The following is a 23,252-nucleotide window of genomic DNA, read 5'->3' on the forward strand; positions in this document are numbered from 1 at the left end:
CTGAACACAATCGGCATTCAAGGACACAGGAGGTTAAGAAGGCCTTTAAACTACATTATCAGCTGATCAATTCAAGACCAATACTGTTTACATCATCCTGCAAGGACCTCTAAAAGTTTGTCAGCCATGTCTTCTAGGCAAGAAGTTTGCAGTAGAAGCCCATGACTTACTCCTATCAACCACAGTAAGGGATGGAGATCACAAATTTAAAATAAGGAAGAGTTATGAGGTATGCATTTCTATAATACATAACTGTATTCTAAACATTTTAAGTAGTAAGGAAAAAAATAGTAAGGAGTAGCTTTCACTACAATCAAATTTGACTCTTGCAAACTGTAGTGACATGGCAGATAAGGGTAAGGTTCTGAACCGAACAGAAAAAAAGATGTTACTCTGCATTTCTGTTTTATATAACAAATAATTTCACTTGTATGTATTTTATACAAAATCTTTTTAAACATTTAACAGCTATGCTGTACTTTAACAGAACACATCAGAAAAATCTTATTTCTCCAACACCTCAGGTACTGTTTGATAAAGTACTCTGAGCATCCACTGAATTAATATAAGACCTACTTCATGGTGGCACCATGTTAAACCAGAAGGTGGTATGTTTTCTTGGCGAAAAATGCATTTAGTTAGTGGCATTCCATAATGTAATTTTACGTTCACCAGAAAAACTGATAAATACCTGAAATAAATTAAAAAATTAATTATTTACTTTATTGTATTTCTAATACATGCAGGGATTGTTTGCAGACCAAATACTGGAATCTATTTTTTTCTAAATAAAATTAATTCAAGATTCCTAGGTCTGTAGGAAGTTGTTAATCTTGTAAATAATTTTTTAGAGGTCAAAGCTTTAATCACAAGCTCTTTTTTATCCCACTTACCTCCCCCTCAAAGCGATTATAGTAAATTTTATGTATCCATTAAGGACAGAGTTGAATTTCAAATCAGATGTGGAATAAAAAAAAAGTATTGCTGCAACTGAGCACACTGAAAGCATGTATTTGAGCTGTGATTTCTGGTTAATATAAAAATTCAGCAGCAGTTACCAGGATCAGTTGTCTCCTGGCAAGGCAGGAGCAACTACTATTTTGAGAGGTGAAGTTCAGTATTTGTGGACAGAAATATTTATTTCCACATGTAAAACAATTTAAATCTATGTCATGTTCTATTCCTGTTACTCCAACAGTGTCATTTTCAAACAAAAAAAAACAACCAAAGAAGCACATAATCAGACTTTTAAAAACAAGAAGTAGAATTACCTGAAGCTTTTAAAGAATTCTGTAACGGTAACACTGCTGAAAGTAATGCTCAGAAACTATGAGTCAGGTACTAGATTTTGTCACAAAGTGGACACACAAAAGCATGAGGATTCCAGAATCCTCAGGAATTCAGGAATAACAGAAGTGTCTTCTCCGTCAACATGGCTGAGAAGGAATAGACTAACAGGAATCACTCTCCTTCCTAGTTTACTTTTTCCTAGCCAGAAAGTTTTGAAAAAGTAAAAAAAGAAAACAATTCCCCTCCTCAAAGGAGAAAAAAAGAAAAGAGAAAAAGAAGAAAAAGGAAAAAAAAAAGGGGGGGGAGGGAGGGAGGGAGGGGAAGGGAGATTATCCTAAGAAAAACTCTGGACAGTATCCTGACAGACTCCTCACACCATTTCTACTTTCAACAGCTGAAGTGACAAAGTGTTGGGATTTCCTTCCAAGATAATGTTGTTGTATCAATCTTGTGGGACCTAAAAACTTCCAGTTATATTTATCCTTCATGTGTTACTCTAACCAGTAATAACCAGTTTAACCCTCAGATGAATTCTTCTCTGAGGTGAAATGTTAGATGTTTTTCAGGAAGTTATCTGGTCTCATTGTTACACATTGTCTGTGTTTACTAAAGACCAGAAATGCCGCCTTTGCTGTTCTGGACTCGGATATGGGCATCCTGAACAGCCTCACAAATTACAAAAGCAAAAGAAGTACAAGATTGAATAAAATAATCCATTAACAAGAGTTTTGGGAAAAAACTGTAAAACAAAAAAATCTAGGACATCCAAAATACTCAGATTGCATTTACAAAAACAAGGTCCTTCCTCTTTCGTATTTAACAGCTTACTATAAAAGGAAAGCACTTTTATTAGCACTATATTTTTCAGCTTTATGCAATATCCATGCCATTTCATTCTGTTACTAGGCAAACAAACATACTTGACTATACCTAGGAGCTAGATGCGCTAATCAGCAATTTGTGTGTCACCAGCACCATAAAGTCTTTATAACATGGTAAAAGATTTCTAACAGAACCTCCATCTCCTGTGAAGATGTTAATGCCAGCCACTTCCAACACAAGCATCATCACCAGCACAGGCATTCTTACACGGTTCTTCAAAAAGAGGTTTTAAATATTTAGTCAAAGGTTTTAACAGCACTCCCCCACTGCCAATTAGTGACAGTGATACCATTTAAATCTTTGATGATGGAAACACTAAAAATAAATATATTACAATCCAAGTCAGCATCACAATATTGCTAAACCTTCATTATGTCATAGGGGATTTACACATTAACTGGCACATATTCGGAACAGCATTTTAGACCCACACTGCAAAAAGAAAAAATAACAGAAGGAAAAAAATATAAAAGGACAACAGAATTTTAGAAAGCACAGAAAAGCTTGAATAGGTGGAACAACTAAATACATTCAGATTCTTTAGCCTGGGAACAAAAAAAAAAAAAATGACATAAAGCAAATGTGAGGAACACCTTTCTCTATTCTTCAAGATACAGGTAACTTGAAAGTGTTCTAACACAAGAACCAGCAGATAGCAGGTAAACAATTAAGTACCTGCCAGGTACAACCAGACAGAAAAGAACTTCACACAACACATAGTTAAGAAGCTGCCACAAGGACATCACAGCAGTGAAAAGCCTACAGAAGTCAAACTGGGCTTTAGCTCCAAGTCACTTAAGACCAGGAGGAGATGTCAGGAAAGGAGGCTTTTGCTACTCTTCCTTCTCATAGCACTTGCTGTTGGAGGCAAGCTAATGAGTCAAATGGACTTCTGGTCTGACCCTGGCAGCCTTTCTTAAATTCACAAGGCCTGGCAACTTCTGAAGACTGGGGGAAACAGATTCATCTACCCTAAGCTGTTGAGTCAGCCTTCATCACAGTTTCAGGCCTCAAACCCTGACGGACTTCACCCTATTGTGAAGGTTGACACAGGAATCTGTACTCCCTTTTTGTTACTCCTTTTGGGGGATTTGCAAGCAGACTTGAACTCTTGCAGATGGCTCTGCTCAGTTCTAGTGCTTTGCTGGAAACAGAAGGATCTCCACTAGCTGTTAAAGAAGAAAAACAGAATACGGCCAGTCTGTGGTCTCTGCTGCTGAAGCAGAAAACCCAGGGTGTACGAGGGATGGGGAGAGACCAAAGAAGGGGAGGGACAAACAGAGAGGGTGACACAAGACACAAGGTGACACAAACCAGAACCAGGTGTGTATCCAAGCAGGATAGTAAAAGCATAACATTACAAATTCTTCCAGGGCCTCATTTCTAAATCTACAGAATACCAGAAGACACCACTCACAACTAAAAGCACTCATTGCCTGAACACTATACCACTACTCTCGGAGCAGATTCCAAATCAGGCTGCCCATACAAAGAAGACAGACCAAACACAAGGCACACGGTATGCGCTATTTAAGATGAGGAACAAATAAAGCTGAAAAGCGTCAACCTTGTCAACCTCAAACAATGCTCGTGAGATGTATCACTACAACTACTACAACTGGGGAGAACAAAGAAAAATTTAAGAACTGGAGTTTAACAAATGAAGTAGCTCCAAGTAAGCCATAAAATGTTCTTGGGGGTTCTTCAAAAGCAAGAAAAACATACTATCTGAACTCAAAACTAGTTACATCTGCTCTACTTTCTCCACTATGTGGTAGTAATGTGCCATGACTAAATGCATTCTCATTTCACGTAAATATTAGTCTTTAGGATTCAGACTGGAAATGCTCTTTGCACCAATCTGCTACCAACATATCTAAAAAAACCTGCTTTAGTGACAATTTTTTGTAAATGGCAAAATACATTTCAACTGATGCAAGTTATTCCCTGAAGTGATTTATTTCCAACTATTACTGATGTTTTCCTGTCTTATGTATCAAAAAAGTATCTTATTTGTAAAAACAAATATTGTACTGAATGTAAATATTACTACAGCAAATCATGTACATGAAAGATACTTATTCTGCTTCTAATTTACTAAAGCATGGTAGAGTACACAGTTGCTGTCTTGCTTGTTTTTTTTAAACAATTGCTCCTGTAGGGTTTACAGGAGTTGACTAAATGCAATAAACAACTGCCTATCATAGAAACACCTGCAATAACATGAAGGAACAAAAGCTTTGAGAGTGAACTGAATTTCTGTCCTCTTAATCCAAATTACACTTTAATAGTACAAAGAATTAAGCAATGATTTATTTTTATTTTAAATAAACAGTCATTTACATTTTATTTTAATGAATGCAGTCACAATAAGCAGTTGACAAAGTCAAACACTTTTGCCATCAGGAACTAGGTAACAAAATATATAAAGCATCCAAGATCTTCCATCAGATCACAAAAGAAAAACCAGAATTTCAGAATCATTCTTCCTCTCCTATCCTACACTAAAAAGGGTAGTACGGTATGGGGATATGCTTACATACATGAATGCTAACACATCAAAGCATGCACAGAACCTTACAGTGCTCTATCTTTTTTTAGTGAAGGCAAAATAGTAACACTGGTAAGAAGGAGGGAAAAAATAAAATAAATGAAAATAGGGAAAGAAAAAAGAAATCATAGCCACAGAAGGCTATTATTGCAGAAACCCAACTACAAAAAGAACTTGAAAATTCTGTGGAAATGCTTTCTAGCAAAACAGAACTGGTTCTTTTTCTTGTAAAATATTATGTCATAATTTAGAGGAAATATCAAAACATTTACAGCAATTTCAGCAAAGGTATTAGGAAAGTCATGACACTAATGTGCATCATATCAATTATCCACTATACATTTGTAAGGTACTGTCAAGTTAAGGGGGTCTTTACCCCAGTTGGGAGTTTTAGCCCTTATGGGGGAAGCCATGGGGTCATTCTATTGGGAGTATAACCTTTTACTGGGATAAGGTACCTGTCACATTAAGGGGGTCTTATTTCTTGCATCAAAATAAAACCCACAAATCAGTTCCCTTTATTAAAGTATTTTTACAGAAAATTTGGAAATCCAGGTTAATATCTTGTTATTTTACATTTTTCATTTGATTAAACTCTCAGCCACTATTCTGAAAAGGATCTTCCTTGTTTGTTTGCTTAAAGGCACTTCCTGTCTGCCTGCACTTACAAACTCCATACTACAATGTCCAGAACATGAATGTTTCGTATCCCAAAAGATCCCTGAACACAGTACACAATCTGAAGTACTCAGGGATATTTTATTACTTATTCCAAAGGGTCAAATGACATTAAAAGGAATCCCAGGAGAGGCAGAAATGAATCAGAATTATTTAACCTTCCCAAGACTGCACCAGTTAACAGTGAGCCTCAGTACTGGGATTTCCAGTCACACGCTATGTTGCACTCCTCACTGTCTTGAACTTCAGTGTTTTGTGAAGTCAAGGTCTAGGAGGGAAGAGGTGGGTGAACTCAGGCATGCAAGGGACAAATAAGCCTATACTAAGAGTTCTTGAAAAGAAACTACTTAAGTAGAAACTAAGAGATGTACTGCAGTCAAGAGAATGGGCAACATACCCTTCCAAAGGATTGCTTCATACATCTCCTACAACAAGGAGAAGAGAGTACAGTGATGGCACTACTCCATTCTTAAAGGCATGCTAGGTGTGAAAATCAAGTGTAAAACAGTAAGTCTTCATAAGCATAAAGTGAAAAGCCAAGAGGACACTTGCTACTTATACTCTTTAAAGACAAACAAGCCACCCCTTTCAAAGAGCCTTTTTTTTATGCCAACACTGCAACCAACTAAGTATTTTATGAATTTGTACTTAATATTATTTTAGCATACTAGAACGAAAGACATTTTCTCATAAACCGTATTTCTGAATTAGATTCTGCAACATAACACTGTTCAGGTTATAGGCTGTAATGAGTAAAAATAACTGATTTTTATCTTCAACATGGTGTATATAATTTGAACTTACATTTAAAACCATGAGCTACAATAATTTAACAACAACAAAAAAAAAATCATGTATCACTGTATGATGGAAATAAGAGCATATTTAAAACTGGCTGTTCACCTGAAGATGGAAAAGCTATATACATTCTAGAAAATAAGTCAAAATCAGGAATAATGTGATAAATTGAAGATACGATCTGAAATAATTAGAATGCAGTCAGTAGGGCAAGTACAAGCTTTTAAACTCCATGCAGATGATTGCTTTTGCCCATACCCAAAGAGGAATAATCACCCAGCAGCGCTGTATAGAAGGATCACAAACAAAAGGTGATTAAAAGACAAAGAGCATCATGCTGAAATTTATTAACAGTTGATCCTGTAGCAGAGCAGTGGAGTAGAGCAGACTGACCTCTTGAGGTCTCTTCCAGCCCTATTTTTGAACAACACACATATGATGCTGCTTTTCACCGTATTTTCCTCTTCTCCACGTTAAATTATTATACACCTTTCTTCCCCCAAAATCTACCTCCTACTCTACTTAGATTTAGCCTATTTCTGAATTTTGAACACAATCCCATATTTGTGTGCAAAGATAAACATTTTAGAATCAATGTCCCAGTATTATAACATGTGTTTTAACTTAATCTGGCCCACAGACAACCAGCAAATCTTATTTAAGGGATTTTTTAACAGAGTCTGTGGGAATAAAACAAAGATCACTGTCAGTATCACCCATGGACCAGCAAAGGCTGGGGAACTATGCAAGTAACTTGTCCTGTCAGTCTCAGTTTAACTGTTTTAATCTTCCACTAATTCAAACAAATCACAGGAGCAATGTATTATCTGTGAGCCAGGGGTAGTAGACCACTGCTCTTATTCCTAGTTTAAAAAAAGGCTAAACTACTTGTCCTATCTTTGATCAAGCCTGATAATAGGCATTAAAGAAATCTCATCAGGTATTCATAATGATTTAACATTCCATTAATTATTTTTTCACCACTGAACAGACTGAACATATTTTGTGGAATCCTAAGGATCTGGGGGTGGAGGGGGTGAAGAAGTGCTATTATTCACACTAGCCAAAGTCTTTATTCAGTCAACAGAAATAGACATGTAAGCTCTTCCAGAAGAGAAGACAGAGAAGTTCAGATCATCCAAATTAACCTCCTGCTTCAAATCATCTTTTGGCAAAAATGCCTTATGTTCATGGGCTATAGTACATAAGCTAACTAAATTACATACTGAGCTTGGGTGAAGCGAGTATCCTCATGTATCCATTTAGTGGCTGTGACATAGCGCAGTGTCACTGTTAACAAGTAGTAAACTGCCTGATATATGTGCCTAATACATACATACAACACTATATACAAATACCTAAGGTTTATAGCTTTGCTATGACAGAAAAAAAAAAATTTAGGAACAGATACTATATGGTGTTCTGTATTGTTTTAAAATAGAGGTTATATTTTTAAAAATTAGGAAGCCAGTACATAATAAGTAGTAGAGGATGAAGAAGGAAGAATGCAAATACTAAAAGGTACCGATAACATTCTATAGTCTAGCTGAGAATCCATAGATCAAAAGGAAAGTGTCCTCTAAAAGGATTTACGGAGCTGCACTTAGCAGATCTCTCACACCATCTAACAAACTAAAGAGATGAGAAAGATCTACAATACATTAACAAGAAGAAACTAAGAAACAAGCAAATGAAACAAATCCAAAAACAGCTCCTCAGAAAAATCTATGCTTTGGTTGTCTAGTTGAAAGCCTGCCCAAGGTAAGACGTAGGAGTACCTCAACTGTCACAGCCTTGTTTCCTAAATATAGGCTTTACTGTGGTGCCAATTTTAGTGTCAATTAGTACGGGTGCTCTGAGCAAGACATCTTCTATTGTTGGGACATTCATGTCTTTTTTCCACACAGATTTCTGTAACTAAGAAGAATTCAGCTGATGCTGTAACGTTTTGTTTCCATGGGGAACAGGCGTGGAGAAAGAAAGTACATGTTAGGGTTTTTTTCTCCTTCCTTCCTCTATATGGCTGTTTTCTTTCAACTTAGGGAGCCTTAGCACCTTTGAACCTGTGACTGCTCAATCAAGTTTACTTGAAAATGCTTAGCACATCTGAAAGGTATTGGGCACAAATGCATATATGTATAAATATCACAACAGCATTATTACCCAGGGTTCTTTCCATACATGAGAGATGACTGAAAATCAGGTAATTTCATATACTTTAAATTGATTCCAGCAATCTAAGTTCTTTATATCCTTTTAGATGGAAGCTAGATGGTTATGATCTATGCCTGGTTCTCCACGAAGACTTGGTAATGTGCCATTGTGGCTAAGGTCATTTAGGAGTAGAGAGGACATAGTTCTACTGAAAATACTACTTTAGCGTTTACTGTGAATACAAAAGGCTTTATTAACGCCTCTAAAACAATCACAGTGATAAAAAACGCTGCATAAGGTTCTCCATATTTCTATCTTTTACACCTGATACAAACAGGAATACAGTATGAACCAGGAATCATAAAAGACTGAACAAGATAATAACGTAATGCTGGCATTTTAGTAAGAAACAAGATCTTGATGCATGTGCTGTATAATTCCTCAGTCACAGAAAGACACAGATATACGAATGTTTAGTTTCCAAAGCAAAGCTCTGCTGAAAATTATACCCTAGAATATACACCTGCTAAATTTGGTTCGTCTCTTCTCACAGACTTTGAAACTTAGGAGCTTCCAACACTTAGCAAGTGCATGACTTCACAAAAAGCACGAGTTTACACCCAGAATAAAATGGAGATACAAATTTGTTTAAGTTATCAGCGAAGAAGTTTACTGACACCAAGATCAGTATTCTTATATGCAAAAAAAACCCTGGACTTTGCTTCCAGACACATATAGCTAAGAACACTCCTGGTCACAAAATGCCAAACCACCTTTCTCCATTTATTTCTCTTTGTTGTCTTCCTAAATAACTGCAGTCTCTCCTAAGTGTATCTTTTCTCATTTTATTACTGTAACACCTCTCCTAACAAAGACATATTTATCCCACTGGATCTCTTTCTGTCTAGGTCTATAGTTTTGACAAACTGTGAGGTTCTGTAAGCATTTCTTGGAGACTCCTGGGAGCAAGCAGCTCTGAGGAAACATACACACCACAAGTCATTTGCTGCTGTAAGGATTCTCAAAGTCCTACCCCGTCCAAGTCTCTTTAACAAAGATGCAGAGGAACCTCACATAAAAACAAAGAAACCTCACTGACAACTTGATAGTAGCCAAGAGAAGTTCACAGGATGCTCAAATCCACTCGAAACTGCAAGATGGACTCACTGTAAATTCATTTTACAGACTATTAAAGGAACTGTTATAGGGAATTATAGGATACCATAGTTACTTGCAGGAAGAAAAATATTATGGTAAAACAAAACAGTGACTGAAAGAAACACTACATACCAATAAGTGGTACATAAATTAGTCCACAAATCAAGTATCTGAAGAGCCTAAGCTCTTAATGAATGCATGATGCGTTGTCACTACCACCTCTGAAACATAAAAAATCTCATTAATATAGGCAGAAAGAAACAGAAAGTGAAAAAGTCTCTGTAAACACAGAAATGCAGTCCCCAGCTCTCAAATCTGGTTCAGCAAGGTAAACAATGAAATAGGCTATTCCATTAAAATTGCTACAGATGAAGAGTACAAGCTTTAACACTTTCAGCCTAAACACAGCTTATACACAAGAGTGAAAAGTAAACTACCATGGTATGAAGATCATATTAGCTTTTCCAGTAATAGTGGCCCTACCACATCCTAGATGACACTTTGGCCTTGAAGAGGATATCCTCTTGTACCAAACAAGAAAGAAAAATCCAAAATGATGCAGGTGCACCAAATAAAAATAGAAAGAAAAATATGGAACCAGGGAAAAAAAGAAAGAACAGATACTGCAAGTAAGGAACGAAAGGGAAAAAGGGCAGCAACTGCTCTGAGGAGTTATGAAAATAGACAACCAATCAAAGCACAGACTAAAACCAAAATAAAATAGGTTTCTGTGCTCTTGATTCTCATGCACAAACATGGGGTTCTAAAGAATTTAATCTCCACTGGAACTATTATTCAAACGTCAGTTGTCTGTTTGTGACTCAAAAGCCTACAAGTAATCGGCAGGCAAAACATTTAAAGAATTGGATATTCTATAAACATGCGTTTTACAGACCAACTAACAATGCTGTGTTTTGCATGAAGCGTAAGAAATCTGCATCTGGATGGGACAGACCTGTTCCCTGAGGTTACTCTACATCTTCTTTAAGAGCAGTTTTACATCACTGATGCGTGTTACTAAAACTCTAGGGACATTTTCCAAAAATAGGTTATATATTACTTTTTCTACTCTGGTTTACAGACTAGTGCTCTGCAAGAGCAGACAACAAGAAGCATCTGAAGGTTTACTACTCATGCCAGATATTCCAAGAAGTTTCATATTGAAACGCAGGCACCTACACAACCGGATTCAAACTACCTCTGAACTGCTGAACTAAGCAGGCTGAAGAATATTCAGTATATGTGAAGTGATTTTTCCCAGAAGTATTAAAACAGTCCTATATAAGATAAATATGGATCACATAACTTTGAACAGAGTGTTGTTTTTTTCCACTCATGTCATAATTATCCAAATGGTAACACAAAGGTGTAGTAATCAGTTCTTGTCAGCTAAACAGGTTACCGTTCACATTTGCAAAATGGCATTCATGAGTAATAATAGCAGAAAGTTGAATAATTTTATATTACAAAATGCTATCATTTGTGTGGAAACTACAAACCTCGATTTAGGTATTCACAAAATACAATCCAAAACATATTTCCTTATCTCATGCTTCTTGATCTTACTATATCATGAATCCCTAGGTATTGTATCCTTGTTTAGTCTCCAGAGAGGCAGAAGGTTGCTATATAATCAAATCATACACTACAAAGTAGTGTGATGGCATGATATACACTGCAAACAACACTAGTATCTTACTTGGGCTACCACAGAGAAACATAACTGTTAGGAAAACATTAGACCTGTAAAAAAAATCACTGGCAAATCTAGTAAACATGAAGTTACTCCAACACCAAGCTCAACTGCCCCTGGTCTGCTGCTGTAATTTCTTTCACACACACACAAACATACACACCCAGCACCAGGGCTCTAACAGGAAGGGTGGGTGCAGGCTGCCAAATGTGTTCCACTGCTGCCTGCCCGCGCTCTCCCTTCGGTTTTTACAGAAAGGTCCAGGAGACAGTAACACAACTTGAGATACACTACTAGTCTTGGATTTCCACGTTCTTCTATCATCCAGCCAACACAACAGAAGTAACAGGCAAAACATGGACCGAACATTAGAGAGCAGAACCATCATGGGGCATTTGTTATTCTACTTGTGGTGAAGTGACAAGGGGTAGATTGGATGTGTAAACTGTCTGCATTTGCTCAGTGCTCTGATGGCACTGTTTTGATTTTGCTGTAGGGAATTCTTTTTGTGTTGATGTGACTTAAGTTTCTGAAGACTGTGTGACGGATGTAGATTTTAATGCTAATTATAAATACGCAATTCACAGAGGTGAGGGGTGAAATCTATTGGGTTTGTGTGGCAAGGTTTTGGTAGCACGGGGGCTACAGGGGTGGCTTCTGTGAGAAGCTGCTAGAAGCTTTCCCTGTGCCCAACAGAACCAATGTCAGCCAGCTCCAAGATGGACCCACTGCTGGCCAATGCCGAGCCCAATGCTAGTGCCTTCTGGGATAAGAAGGGGAAAAAACTGCTGTGAAAACAGCAGTCAGAGAGAGGAGTGAGAATACATGAGAGAACCAACTCTGCAGACAACAAGGTCAGTGAAAAAGCAGGGGGAAGAGGAAGGCACTCCAGGCACTGGAGCAGAGATTCCCCTGCAGCCCATGGAGCAAACCGTGGTGCAGACCATGGTGAGGCAGCTGTGCCCCTGCAGCCCTTGAAGGTCTATAAGGAGCAGGTCTCCATATGCAGCCCCTGAAGGACCCCACACTGGATCAAGGGGATTCCCAAAGGAGGCTGTGACCCCTTCCCCATAGAAAGAGAAGCCTGCGCTGGAGCAGGTTTGGTGCAGGACTTGGGACCCTATAGGACACCCACAAGAGAGCAGTTTGTGAAGAACTGCAGCCTGTGTGAAGGACTCGCACTGGAGAAGTTCATGGAGGCCTGTCTCACATAGGAGGGACCCCACACTGGAGCTAGGGAAGAGTAGCAGGAGTCCTCCCCCTGAGGAAGAAGGACTGGCAGAGAAAACATGTGACAAGCAGGCCACAACCCCCATTTCTCATCCCCCCTGTGCCACTGGCAGGGAGAGATGGAGAATTTGGGGGTAAAGTTAAGCCCGAGAAGGGATGGGCAGCGAAGAAGTTTTGGGTTTAGGGTTTGTTTTCCTTTTTTTTTTTTGGGGGGGGGGAGGAGGAGAAGTTAAGATTTGGTTTTATTTCTCATTATCCTACTCTGATTTATTGGCAATAAATTAAACCAATTTCCCTAAATCGAGTCTGGTTTGCCTGTGTCAGTAATTAGTGGATGATTCACGGTCTTTGTCTTGACCCACAAGCCTTTTGTTACATTTTCTCTCCCCTGTCCAGCTGAGGAGGGAATATGATAGAGAGGCTGTGGTGGGGACCTGGCACCAGCTAAGGTCAATCCATCACAGCTGATTTGGAGGCATATAAATATCTAAGAGACAACAAATCTAGCTTGATTTTGATCTAGCTGACCTTGATTAAACTCAGTTCTTAAGTACTTGAAGTTGTGCTTCATTTTTCAGATAGTACAGTCATTATACCAATGGAGTAATTTCTTTATATTCTCTCGACCTTTTCACTGGAATTGGGGAAAGACAAAGAGTCATCTCAGGAGCCATGGATTTAAGGAAAGGAAACAACTGTATTTGTATAAAAAACTGTATTAAAAAACAAACCTTTTTTATCCACATTCCACCACCGATGCTCCCCCTACTTTTCAAGATGAAACATTAGCATTCAGAATATGCATAGCTAAGGATAAAGATGCTTCTATAGGTGAAGTACAACACAGCCTACTGTTAAATGCGCTGTCACTTTCAACAAGAAGAATGATCTCTACCCTACCTTCTCCCACCCCCAGCCCAGTGAGATCCAGAATCTCTCATCACCTGCTGTGTGCTTGTCACACACACAAGCCAATGGAGCCACAAAATTGCTCTGCACAGGTGCATCCCAAATAACAAGGATACTGTCTAATCCACGTCTTTCCCTGCCAGGCTGGTGCCCATGTTGTCTCTTTACAAGCCAGCTAGTTTCCCTGCCCTTCTCCAGCAGGAGTTAGAGCCTTCTATTTTAATAAACCTCATAACATGACATCTTCCCCCTCTCCAAACCCCAAGCATGGATGTGTATAAAGCCATCCTCTCACTGGTTGTCCACTTCTGATAAAGGAAAAATCAAGTCCCTTCACCATAGCGAAATAAAAAAAAAAAAAACAAAAAACAAAAGAAAAAAAAATTAAAGGCTCTGTGAGCCAAACCTACCACCCGCATCTCCCTGCCTCTGTCACAGAGAAACAGGCAAGACCCCGATGGGGAGGAGCAAGTGCTCTTACCTTAATTATGCTGCTCCTCCGGGGGATGCCGGGTTTGCCTTCTCGTTGTTGACTGGTGATAAATCCTTTCTCTTTGCTGCTGCTGCTGCACTCCGGGCTTGCAGGAGGAGCCGATACCGGCTGGTCGCCGGCTCCCGCCAGGGCACAGTCCCCGTTGGAGACCCTGCTGCCACCACTGTCAAAGCGGGATCTCCCGCCGCCGCCACCACCACCTCCGCCGTCTCCTCCTCCTTCCCCATCCCCTGCCTTGAAGGCCACCTTCCCTTGGACCGGCCCGGGGGAGGAAGGCAGCCCCCCGCCGCCGGTACTGCCACCACTGCCAAACTCCGCCATCAGCCTCCCTGACTACGGCTGCAACGATACCGCTGTCCCCCTCCCCTCCTCCTGCAGCTGCTCGGCGGTGGCTCTTCTTCCGCTTTCCGTGTATTTACGATCGTGGGGGGATTTTGAGCACAAGTCTCTCCCCTCCGCACATTTGGCAGCCGAGGCCGCGCTGCTCCTCCACGCGGGGGGCACAGAAACGGCTGAGCTGCGCCTTGGCGAACACCGCTCCCCTGGCACCTGGGGAAGGGACAGAAAGGAAACGTGACACGGGGCGGCGGGCGGGAGCGTTACACTACAGCGCGCTCCCTACGGACACATGGACACGCGTGGGGAGCGGAGGGTCTGCGAGGTCTCCGCGCATAGCGACTCGGAGGCCGTGTGCGACTCAGAGCCGCGCGGGAACCAGGCGCACGCCGAGCGCAGCCCTGCGGCGGGGAGAGGGGCCCGGCGTGGCCGCGGGAGGTGGGGGGAGATGTGAGAGGGACCGGAGGAACTGCGCCGCGCGGGCTGCTCAGCCAGGAAAAACAAGAGCGGCGTTCATGGCGGTGTTTTCACCCGTGTTTCACAGCGAAACCCGCAATCGCGGCGCATCCGAGCGGGACCGAAAAGAGAACTTGACGAACAACACGCCCCAAACGCTCCGGCCTCCGCCCGGGGGAAAGCCCGTCCCATGTCCCCCTGGGACGACCCGCCGCAGTCCCGCTCCGGCCACGCGCGGCGTTGAGAAGCGGCGGAACGGCAGCCACGCCGCCGCCCCGCGGGGCACCCCGGGGCGCCATCGGCAACTTTTCTGCTCTCCCCGCCGCCTGCCGACATCCAGCCGCCTCACGAGCGGCAGCACCCCAGCCCTCACACCCGTCCGGAGCCGCTACCCGCCGCGCCTCCACCCCACAGCTGCCTGTACGCTGCACCCCCGCTACCCACCTCAGCGGCAAGGTGGCACGGCCAGCCCCGCTACTGCCGCTGCTGCAGTAGCCGCTTTTCCCCTCTCTCCTCCTCCCCGCTATGGTCGCCGCCTCTGCCCGGAGCCGGATACAGACAGAAACTGATTCATGTGGTTGCTTCCCTCGCTCTGTGCTGTTGCTGTTGCTGCTGCCGCCTCCCCCGGCTCAACGCTCGGCAGCAGCCTCGAGGGAGGAATACGCCGGTTGCGCTGAGGGGAGCGGCAGCGCCGACCGCCCCCGATAAGAAACTCTCCCGGGAAGGCAGAGTAACCGAGCCGGGTTCCCCCCCCCCCCCCCCGCCGCCGCCGCCGCCGCCGCTGCCAATCACAGGGGCCGGCTCCGCGCGGATTGGGCGGCCCCGCCGCCAGCACCCCCCTCCGGCAGCTCGCTGCAGCTCCGCCGGAGGGCAGGACCCGGTCCTGCCGGGTCGGCCCCTTCCCTCGCCCCGGGGTTATCGGCGGATTCCTACGCATACTCTACCTCCCCGCGTAGTCGCCTCAGGCTGACACTAAAGAGCCCGCTCTCCGGCGCTGCTCCCGCCCGCATCCCGCGCTCCCCGCTCCCGCCCGCCCCGGGCTCGGCTCACACCGGACGGCTCCGCCGGCCCTTCCCGCCCTGCGCCCTTCACCCGGGCGCTGACGAGGGGCATCGCCCGCCAGGGCACGCAGGAAGGGCGGGGGCGAGGGCCCAACTGTCGCTCCCGCGCTCTGTGAGGTGACCCGCGGGCGCCAGCGGGGACATGGCCGAGGCGGGCGCTGGGGCTGCCCCGCGGGTCACAGTTGGCCCGATCCGATGTGTCCGGAGCCGTTAATGAAGGAAAGGAGGTGCTGGAGTGCTGGAACGTTAAAAGCCGAATGAAAATCGCGGGTTGGCAGTTATCCTGAGACGTGTGTCCTCAACAAAGCAAGCACGGCCGGTGTGCCCTTAAATCATATAGGTGCTTTGGGTTTGAAGGGACCTTAAAGGTCATACAGTTCCAACCCCTTGCCACAGGCAGGGACATCTTCCGCGAGACCAGCTTGCTCCAAGCTCCGTCCAACCTGGCCTTGAACACTGCCAGGGATGGGGCAGCCACAGCCTCTTTGGGCAGCCTGTTCCAGTGTCTCATCACCCTCACAGTAAAGAACTTCTTCCTAATGTCTACTCTAAATCTACCCATGTGTACTTGTTTCCGTTTGGTGAGACAAACATGAGTGACTCTGTGTACAAGGTATAATTCAAAGAGCCACACATTTATTTGTATGTCTTGGGATGGCTGTGCTTTACAAGAGCTTGGTATTTCACGATCAAGTTGAATACAGGGAAATGAAATGCCACATTGCACTTGGAACTGAAACTCTGCTTGAAACTGAGTTGAGTCAGGCAGCGAGCCACTGCATCGAGAGCATAGGCAAAATTAGGAGCCGCAGAAACAGGAGTGCAAGGAGTCTCACTGAGCAGAGACACCTAAGATGGCCCACACCATCTGACCTTCAGCGTTTGGCTCAAGTGCGTAATGAAGGAGCCTCACTGGGATTATAGCTGAATGGAAGCACTTCACTTTTAGGTTCCCTCAGTTGCCCTCTGGAGATCACTGACTGCATCTGGAGCCTTGGCACCAGAGATCAGGTGCCTATTGTAGATACCTAGAATGAAGCAGCATAACACACACACACCCCTTTTGGTGTGCTGGTGGGGAGATACACAGTAGAAGCACTGGAGAGAAAAGAGGACATTTTCAGTCCTGTTCATCGTCTCCAGGGCCTTACCACAGACTGCAGAGCAATGCTTCCATCCATTGGTAGCCCACTGCCTTCAGCTGTATTGAAAGGGGAGGCACCTCCATCTTCTCCCTTGGAGCACCAAGGTGCCAGCTCACTCCTCCAAAACACAGAGAGCCACAGGAGTGATGCCTTCTTCTGTCTCCATCACAGCCCTTATTTCAATGCCCTCCCTTCTTGAAGGGATTCACATCCATGTCCCCACTGCTATTAGACCGCCACCAGATTACAGACTAGTTCTGGTGACAGTGTTTTCCTTGGGAAGCTGTGCCACACTATAGAAAGGAAACCAAGAGACACTGGGCCAGAGGGAAGACAGAACACAAGTGGGAATGTGACTGCAGTTCAGCAGTAACCTGCTCATGGGCATTATTAAATAATTGTCTTTGCACCAAGGAAACGACCAAACAATTCACCTTTCAGGTAAGACTGCCAGTAACTAAGATACAGGAACCCACTTGGGTTTGTGTCAAGGAAGTGCCAAGCCACTCACCCAGAATAAATCTGCTTTGGGTGCCTAATAATTGCATGTAATAAATCATTAATCTCTGATCTATGACTTGCGGGCATTAGTCTGCCTGCAACTCTGGACAATGGCGTTCATCACTGTAGGAAGAAGGGACCATGAAGTATTATAGAGCTTGGAGGAAAGTATGAACCTATTTGGAGGATATTACTTATTCAGTATCATTCCTAGGGGGCAAGGGGACCTGACACTACTACATCACTCATATATATGGTCCCAATTTTAATCAAACTATTAACAATCCTTAAGTTTAAATGAAAACCTAGACATCTGCAGGATTTAGGCTGTAAATACTGACAGACACTAGTATTAAACTTCAGATTTGAAACAGCCAAAGTTTGTGTTTTTCATTAGCTGAGATTTTACCTTTTGCCCTTATCTGAACATCTCCTGCCTGAACATCTTGCTATTTAAGTAGGGAAGGTAGCCTTGAATATTAAAGGAACATTCAGCATTGTATCTGTAGATGTGCACATCATAAACCATCCCTACAGGAGATGCTTTGTCATTAGGATCATAACTGTTTCTTCTGGGGGGTGAGATTTACATGCAAGAGGTACAAAATGTTGTAAGAATCATTCATCACAAGGGGTTGCCAGTAAACTGGTGAGGAAGATGTGTGCTTTCTGTCATTTTTCTACTTAAGATGCACATACAAAAACACCAATTCTAAGGCCTCTAGCCTTAAAATTTGATCAGTCCTGTCTCACAGAAAAAAAGAAGAAAAAAAACTTCCCTTTTCAACTCTGCTTATCTGTCCAACCTGTATAGAAACAAGATAACACCACTGAAAAAGAAATCATTTCACTTTAGCCTTGGCAGTTCTGTAATGAATGATATCAAGACCTGCAGACATTGCCAGACTTTTGGCTGTAAAAGTGATGATTTAATGCAAAGGAACCAGTAAAACTTCCGAACGTCCTCTTGAGGACACATGCCTGCAAGTCAGTGTAATAGTACTGGCATTATGCTTATTCTAACTACTGATAAAAACATGGTATCAAACACTGAACTAGAAAGGTTGAGCTAGAAGGATGAAGGTAGCAAATAATTCTTTCACCAAATCATAGATTCACAGAATGGTTTGGGTTGGAAGGGACCTTAAAGCTCATCCAGTTCCAACCCCCTGCCATGGGCAGGGACACCTTCCACTAGAGCAGGTTGCTCCAGGCCCTGTGCAACCTGGCCTTGAACACTGCCAGAGTTGGGGCAGCCACAGCTTCTCTGGGCAACCTGCGCTAGTGCCTCACCACCCTCACAGCAAAGGATTTCTTCCTAATATCTAATCTAAATCTTAGATGTCTCCTGATGATTATTCAGTGATTTTTATTTGCCCCATTCTGTTCACAGAATTTCCTTAATATTAGCAAAGCATTTATTCAGATACATTTTGAATGCATAAGTTGAAAAGTACTTCTGTATACAAAATGAAGCATTTCTGATAAACCAGAGTCCCAGCAATGGTCTGTAGAGACCTTCTTTATCCCAGTGAGCTCAGGAAGTAGTTCACATTATACTGACATTAACCGTACACTTTTTTTGCCACAACATTTTGAATATCATGGGGAGAAGAAACTTTCTCGTTATTATTATTCAATATTGGCCTCAGCAAGCTCGATTTGTTTAATTGTAAAATGAAATCAGGATTATAATGGAATCAAAAGACACTTCTGTGACAATATTTAACTGTGAGAACTTGCTGTCATGTGCACATATTGGATATTTTCATAAAATCCTATTAAATATCAGAGTTCCACGGCTAAGCTAATATTGCCCATTGAACTTTCCTAACTCAAATAGTGTGGCAGCAGAGACTGGCCAGGAAACAGGCTATGTTTAAACCTCTAACCAGTGACTAAATGACCAGTATTTAAATAACCCAAACACCAAATTATTCTTAATATCCTAAACACTTTTTATTCCAAACATGAAAAATTGTAATTAGCAATTCTCTTGTTTAAATAATGTTGCTTTTCTGACAGTCTGCTTGGAATATGTTTTTTCATTATTATAAGTATCTTTACAATTCCAGTGATATTTTTTTTTAATTGCCTGACTTGATTGTTCAGGTTACACTCTTGCACATACTTGTTTATTATACTTGTTTATAATTAAGTATACATGTTTAAGCAGTCCCATTACAGTCAGAATCTAATTCATAATTAATCCAAACCAAAGTTTAGCTATAAATAATGCATTATTGTATACAACATCTGTAAAGTGCAGGTGCGTTGTATGCACATAAAAAGAGCAGACAGTACAAGTAGGGGAATATGAACGGATGTAGGTAGGCAAACATAGGCTAAATTGACAGATTTGTTTACTGGAAAGCATTTGTTAACATTGAGTACTTGAAATTAATTATGTTTATAATTTTAGAAAGTTCATTATACTATCAGTAGGTGCAAGGATTTTGTTTTTAATCAAGCAGATCAACCATTTTAGCCTATCAGTTGCTGCCTAAGGAATGTTTACTCTCTATCCTACTGTCATGCCAATTAGTTTGGCTATCAATCTACGAAATTTGATAGTTGAGGGTTAACAAGACATTAACAGTAAATCATCTCTTCCCCTGCACATTACTGAAACCTGAAGGACAGTTTTTCCAAATCAAGATCCTTCCAGAGTTGTTCTCTAAACTATCATGCTGTGGGGTTAGTTGGTTGCAGTGTAGCTTTAAATCAAATTGCTTTGAAAATGAAACTGTATACTTAAAAAAAGGTGAAGATTTTTCAAAACCGCACAGCAGTAGTCCCTGACTTTAAAACAGTGAACTGGACACTTCACTGGGACTTTAAAGAGCAAACATGAAGGATTCTCTGGAAATCAGGCTCCCTTAAGGCCTCAGTTTGCAAACTAGAAATTAAGTCTCTTTTGAAAGTCATGACCTAGGAACTAATTTTGAGTAACCCTAGCATGTTGGTTGTTTGCCACTCTTGGAAAGGCTGAAAATGAAACCTTTTCTGTTTCATTTTAGTACCACAGTTTGGAAAAAGCTTATTTTGTAACAATATTTTAAGTTATATTGGCTAAGGTTTCTATAGAGCAATATTTGTATTTTCTTATATTAGCAAAGATTGATAGGGTGGATAAGACTTGCATCATGTGCATTTCAGCTGAGGCACATATGTTTTACCAGAGACACTGCAACAACAAACCTGTTCTTGAAGTGTTTCTGATGCATCATTAAAAAGAGCATACAAGCAGTGTTTGCAGTCTCCCAGCGTTGTACTCTGCCCTCTAAGGAGAAGTTACAGTTACAAAATAGGCTGAGAGCCAGAATTCTGCAAAGGTTTGGGTTTCATTTTGTCCCTCCTTATATTTATTAGTAACTCTTGGATATATACAGAGGCATTTGACTTCTGGGACATAAGGCATTTCTTAAGTCATCTATTTTTGTAATTTGAGGCATCTGACTCCGTTATTACAGGAGCATGCAAACAAAATATCCCACAATGAGATTCAAACTTCTTCAAACCTAAACTTTTGTTTTGTAAACTAACCAAAGTTTTAATGCTGATCAAAACCTTTCATTAAATTCTCACACAGGAAAAAAAAAGTAAAAACAACACATAAAGCTTTTAGTTTGTCATTTCAGGATGATATGCTTTGCGAATTCTCTTCATAAGAGAATATTAAACACTGTCACTGCTTTGAGGAAAATTGAATCTCTTCCATGATAGGAGGATAAGTAAATAAAATAGGTTGATTTTTGTTATCCGAGTTCCCTCTAAAATTGTCTTCATTTTATCATGTCCATGAGGGTAAACATTAGGTCTACACATGCATAGTAGGAATTGCAGTGTGTTATGTCTTCAAAGTGAAGACATAATAGGCAAGTTAACACATACACACTTGTGCTGATAAACAGTTAACTATATGCTGGGCTCAGTTTCTCTTGTTAGAAAGCTTACAGCACACAACACCACAGAAGGAGGAAAGATATGAATAAAAGAGGAATGATTGACAATCAATATCTACATTATTCACTTTAGCCTAGTAGCTTTTCTGAACTACAAGAAATTATATGATATTCTTAGTATATGCCCACAAAAGGCGTGGAGAGAGAACAGGATTTGATTAAACTCATCATACCCCATGACACAAATGAATTTCCTTTTAGTCATTTGAGAAAAGTCACACAGCACAAATTATTTGAAACAGGTTTTTAAAACATGGTGGAACATAGTTTTTTATGCTGTTTGACATGGAGACGCATAGACTGCATCATAACAGCCAGTGAGATTGTATCCTGTACCAAAGCTTGTAATGCAGCTCCTTAATCCCATTAATTTCTTTCATATTGCTCACATGTGTAAAATTAACATCAGCTCTTATCCAGCAGGGATTGTAGGCTTGGGTATGTTGCACTAACCAGCACAGGTCTTAACAGAAGTCAATTCTACCATTTAATTTGTTACCTAATCTTTCAACTTCTGAAGTGTAAGTTAACAGTCATTTGTTTTATTTTTAGCCGTAAAAATGCTAATAAGTTACAGTATTTATAGATGCTTTCATATGCATATTCAAAACTTCTCTACTAGAATAGCTTTATAGTTGAAACATCTGGTCAGAACTTTAACTAAGCATCTATTGTACCACTACCACAAACTGATAGGAGTGCAGTAGGCAGGAAATGCTCTTCCTCATTTCTCTAAAACATTTATATTTTGCAAAAACCGTCCATGAAAATCAGGGTCCTGATAGTTAATGTAAATTTTCCTATATTCTCTGGATTTTCAGATAAATCTGTTAATATACGGCACTATCATTTTCTGAGTAAACAGCATCTGAAGTAATGCGAAGCACCACTTTTCTTCTGCCAAAAAACAGAAGGGAAATTCCCCACTTCTGTTTTTTGCTATGGCAACATACTCCTGGAAGAAGAGTCACCAGGAAGAGAAATGTCTAGACAATGCCAAAACTAAGCAGTACTTGAAGAATTTCTAGTTCTCTCACCTTTTTGCCTGCATGTTATCAGTGGCCTGGGAAAACAAAATTGTTCCAGCTGAGACTCCTCTAACTCCTTTTTGTAAAGAAAAAAATCCTTCCATCCTTTATTTTCCCATCCAGATCTTCCTTCTTGTTAGGGGTCTACACATTTCACTTTCCTTGAACTCACTGTACAAATTGCTTCTTCCTTCTCCATCTAAGATAAGAATCTACAAGTTCAATCCCCTGAGCAATTTCTAAGTCACTGCCCAAGGACAGATGGAAGAAATACCAGAAATGTTAGGAAAATAGTATATAGGGGAAGAGGATGAATGAAGAAAATTAATGAAAAGGGACAGCAGAGAAGGACAAAAGGACATAATGGTAAAAACTATTAAAATTTACTTATAACAAGTTATAGGATAATTGTCATCATATTCCATAGCTCTAATACAGTGGCAGGAAAAAAGAAGAGTGAACTGTGAGGTAAAGGGCAAGTCAAAACTGGAGAGGGAGATAAAGCTGGGGAACTGGTAAATAGAAAAACATGGTAGGAGAAAGGGAATAAGAACTGTTAGCCACTGGAATTGGGAAACAGAGTTGAAACCAAAAGAAGACAAAATGAAATAAAAAAAAAAAAAGTTGATTGGATGGAAAAAAAATATAGCAAAGAATGTCTTGAGATACAGTATTACAATCAAATTCAAAGATATTACTTAGCTGTCAAGGGTTATGACTGTACAAGGGAAGAAGAAAACTGGACCGATCTCATGAAATGATTGTGAATGCAAGAACTCCTTATGTCCAGATACAATGACACAGGCTGAAGAAGGGATTTTCTCTTTCAGACTATACTGCAAACGATATGTTCTGCATGCTTTTTGTCCAGCAGAAACAGCTGAGGCCTAAATGCATGCTTCTAACTGTATGACATTAGTCATT

At 41.2% G+C, this 23,252-nt stretch overlaps 1 protein-coding gene across 4 annotated transcripts in view; it reads right to left on the reverse strand.

Annotated features, from left to right (window-relative positions):
- Positions 1–15,378, reverse strand: part of PLCL2 (phospholipase C like 2) — a 104,218-nt gene extending 88,840 nt beyond the window's left edge. For all 4 annotated transcript variants that reach the window (XR_008974290.1, XM_057424824.1, XM_057424825.1 and 1 more), the window contains exons 1-2: positions 15,073–15,378; positions 13,825–14,385 (exon numbers count right to left, since the gene is read on the reverse strand). Coding sequence is in view for 3 of the 4 variants with exons in the window: in XM_057424824.1 (XP_057280807.1) it covers positions 13,825–14,157 (333 nt within the window). In the remaining variant the exon portion in view is untranslated. The remainder of the gene's footprint in view (positions 1–13,824; positions 14,386–15,072) is intronic.
- Between the last annotated feature and the right edge of the window lie 7,874 nt (positions 15,379–23,252).

This window comes from Pezoporus wallicus, unplaced genomic scaffold (genome assembly GCF_028554395.1).
Source record: "Pezoporus wallicus isolate ANWC-B61680 ecotype Strahan unplaced genomic scaffold, APGP_CSIRO_Pwel_v1 contig_3181, whole genome shotgun sequence".
NCBI classification, from domain to species: Eukaryota; Metazoa; Chordata; class Aves; order Psittaciformes; family Psittacidae; genus Pezoporus; species Pezoporus wallicus.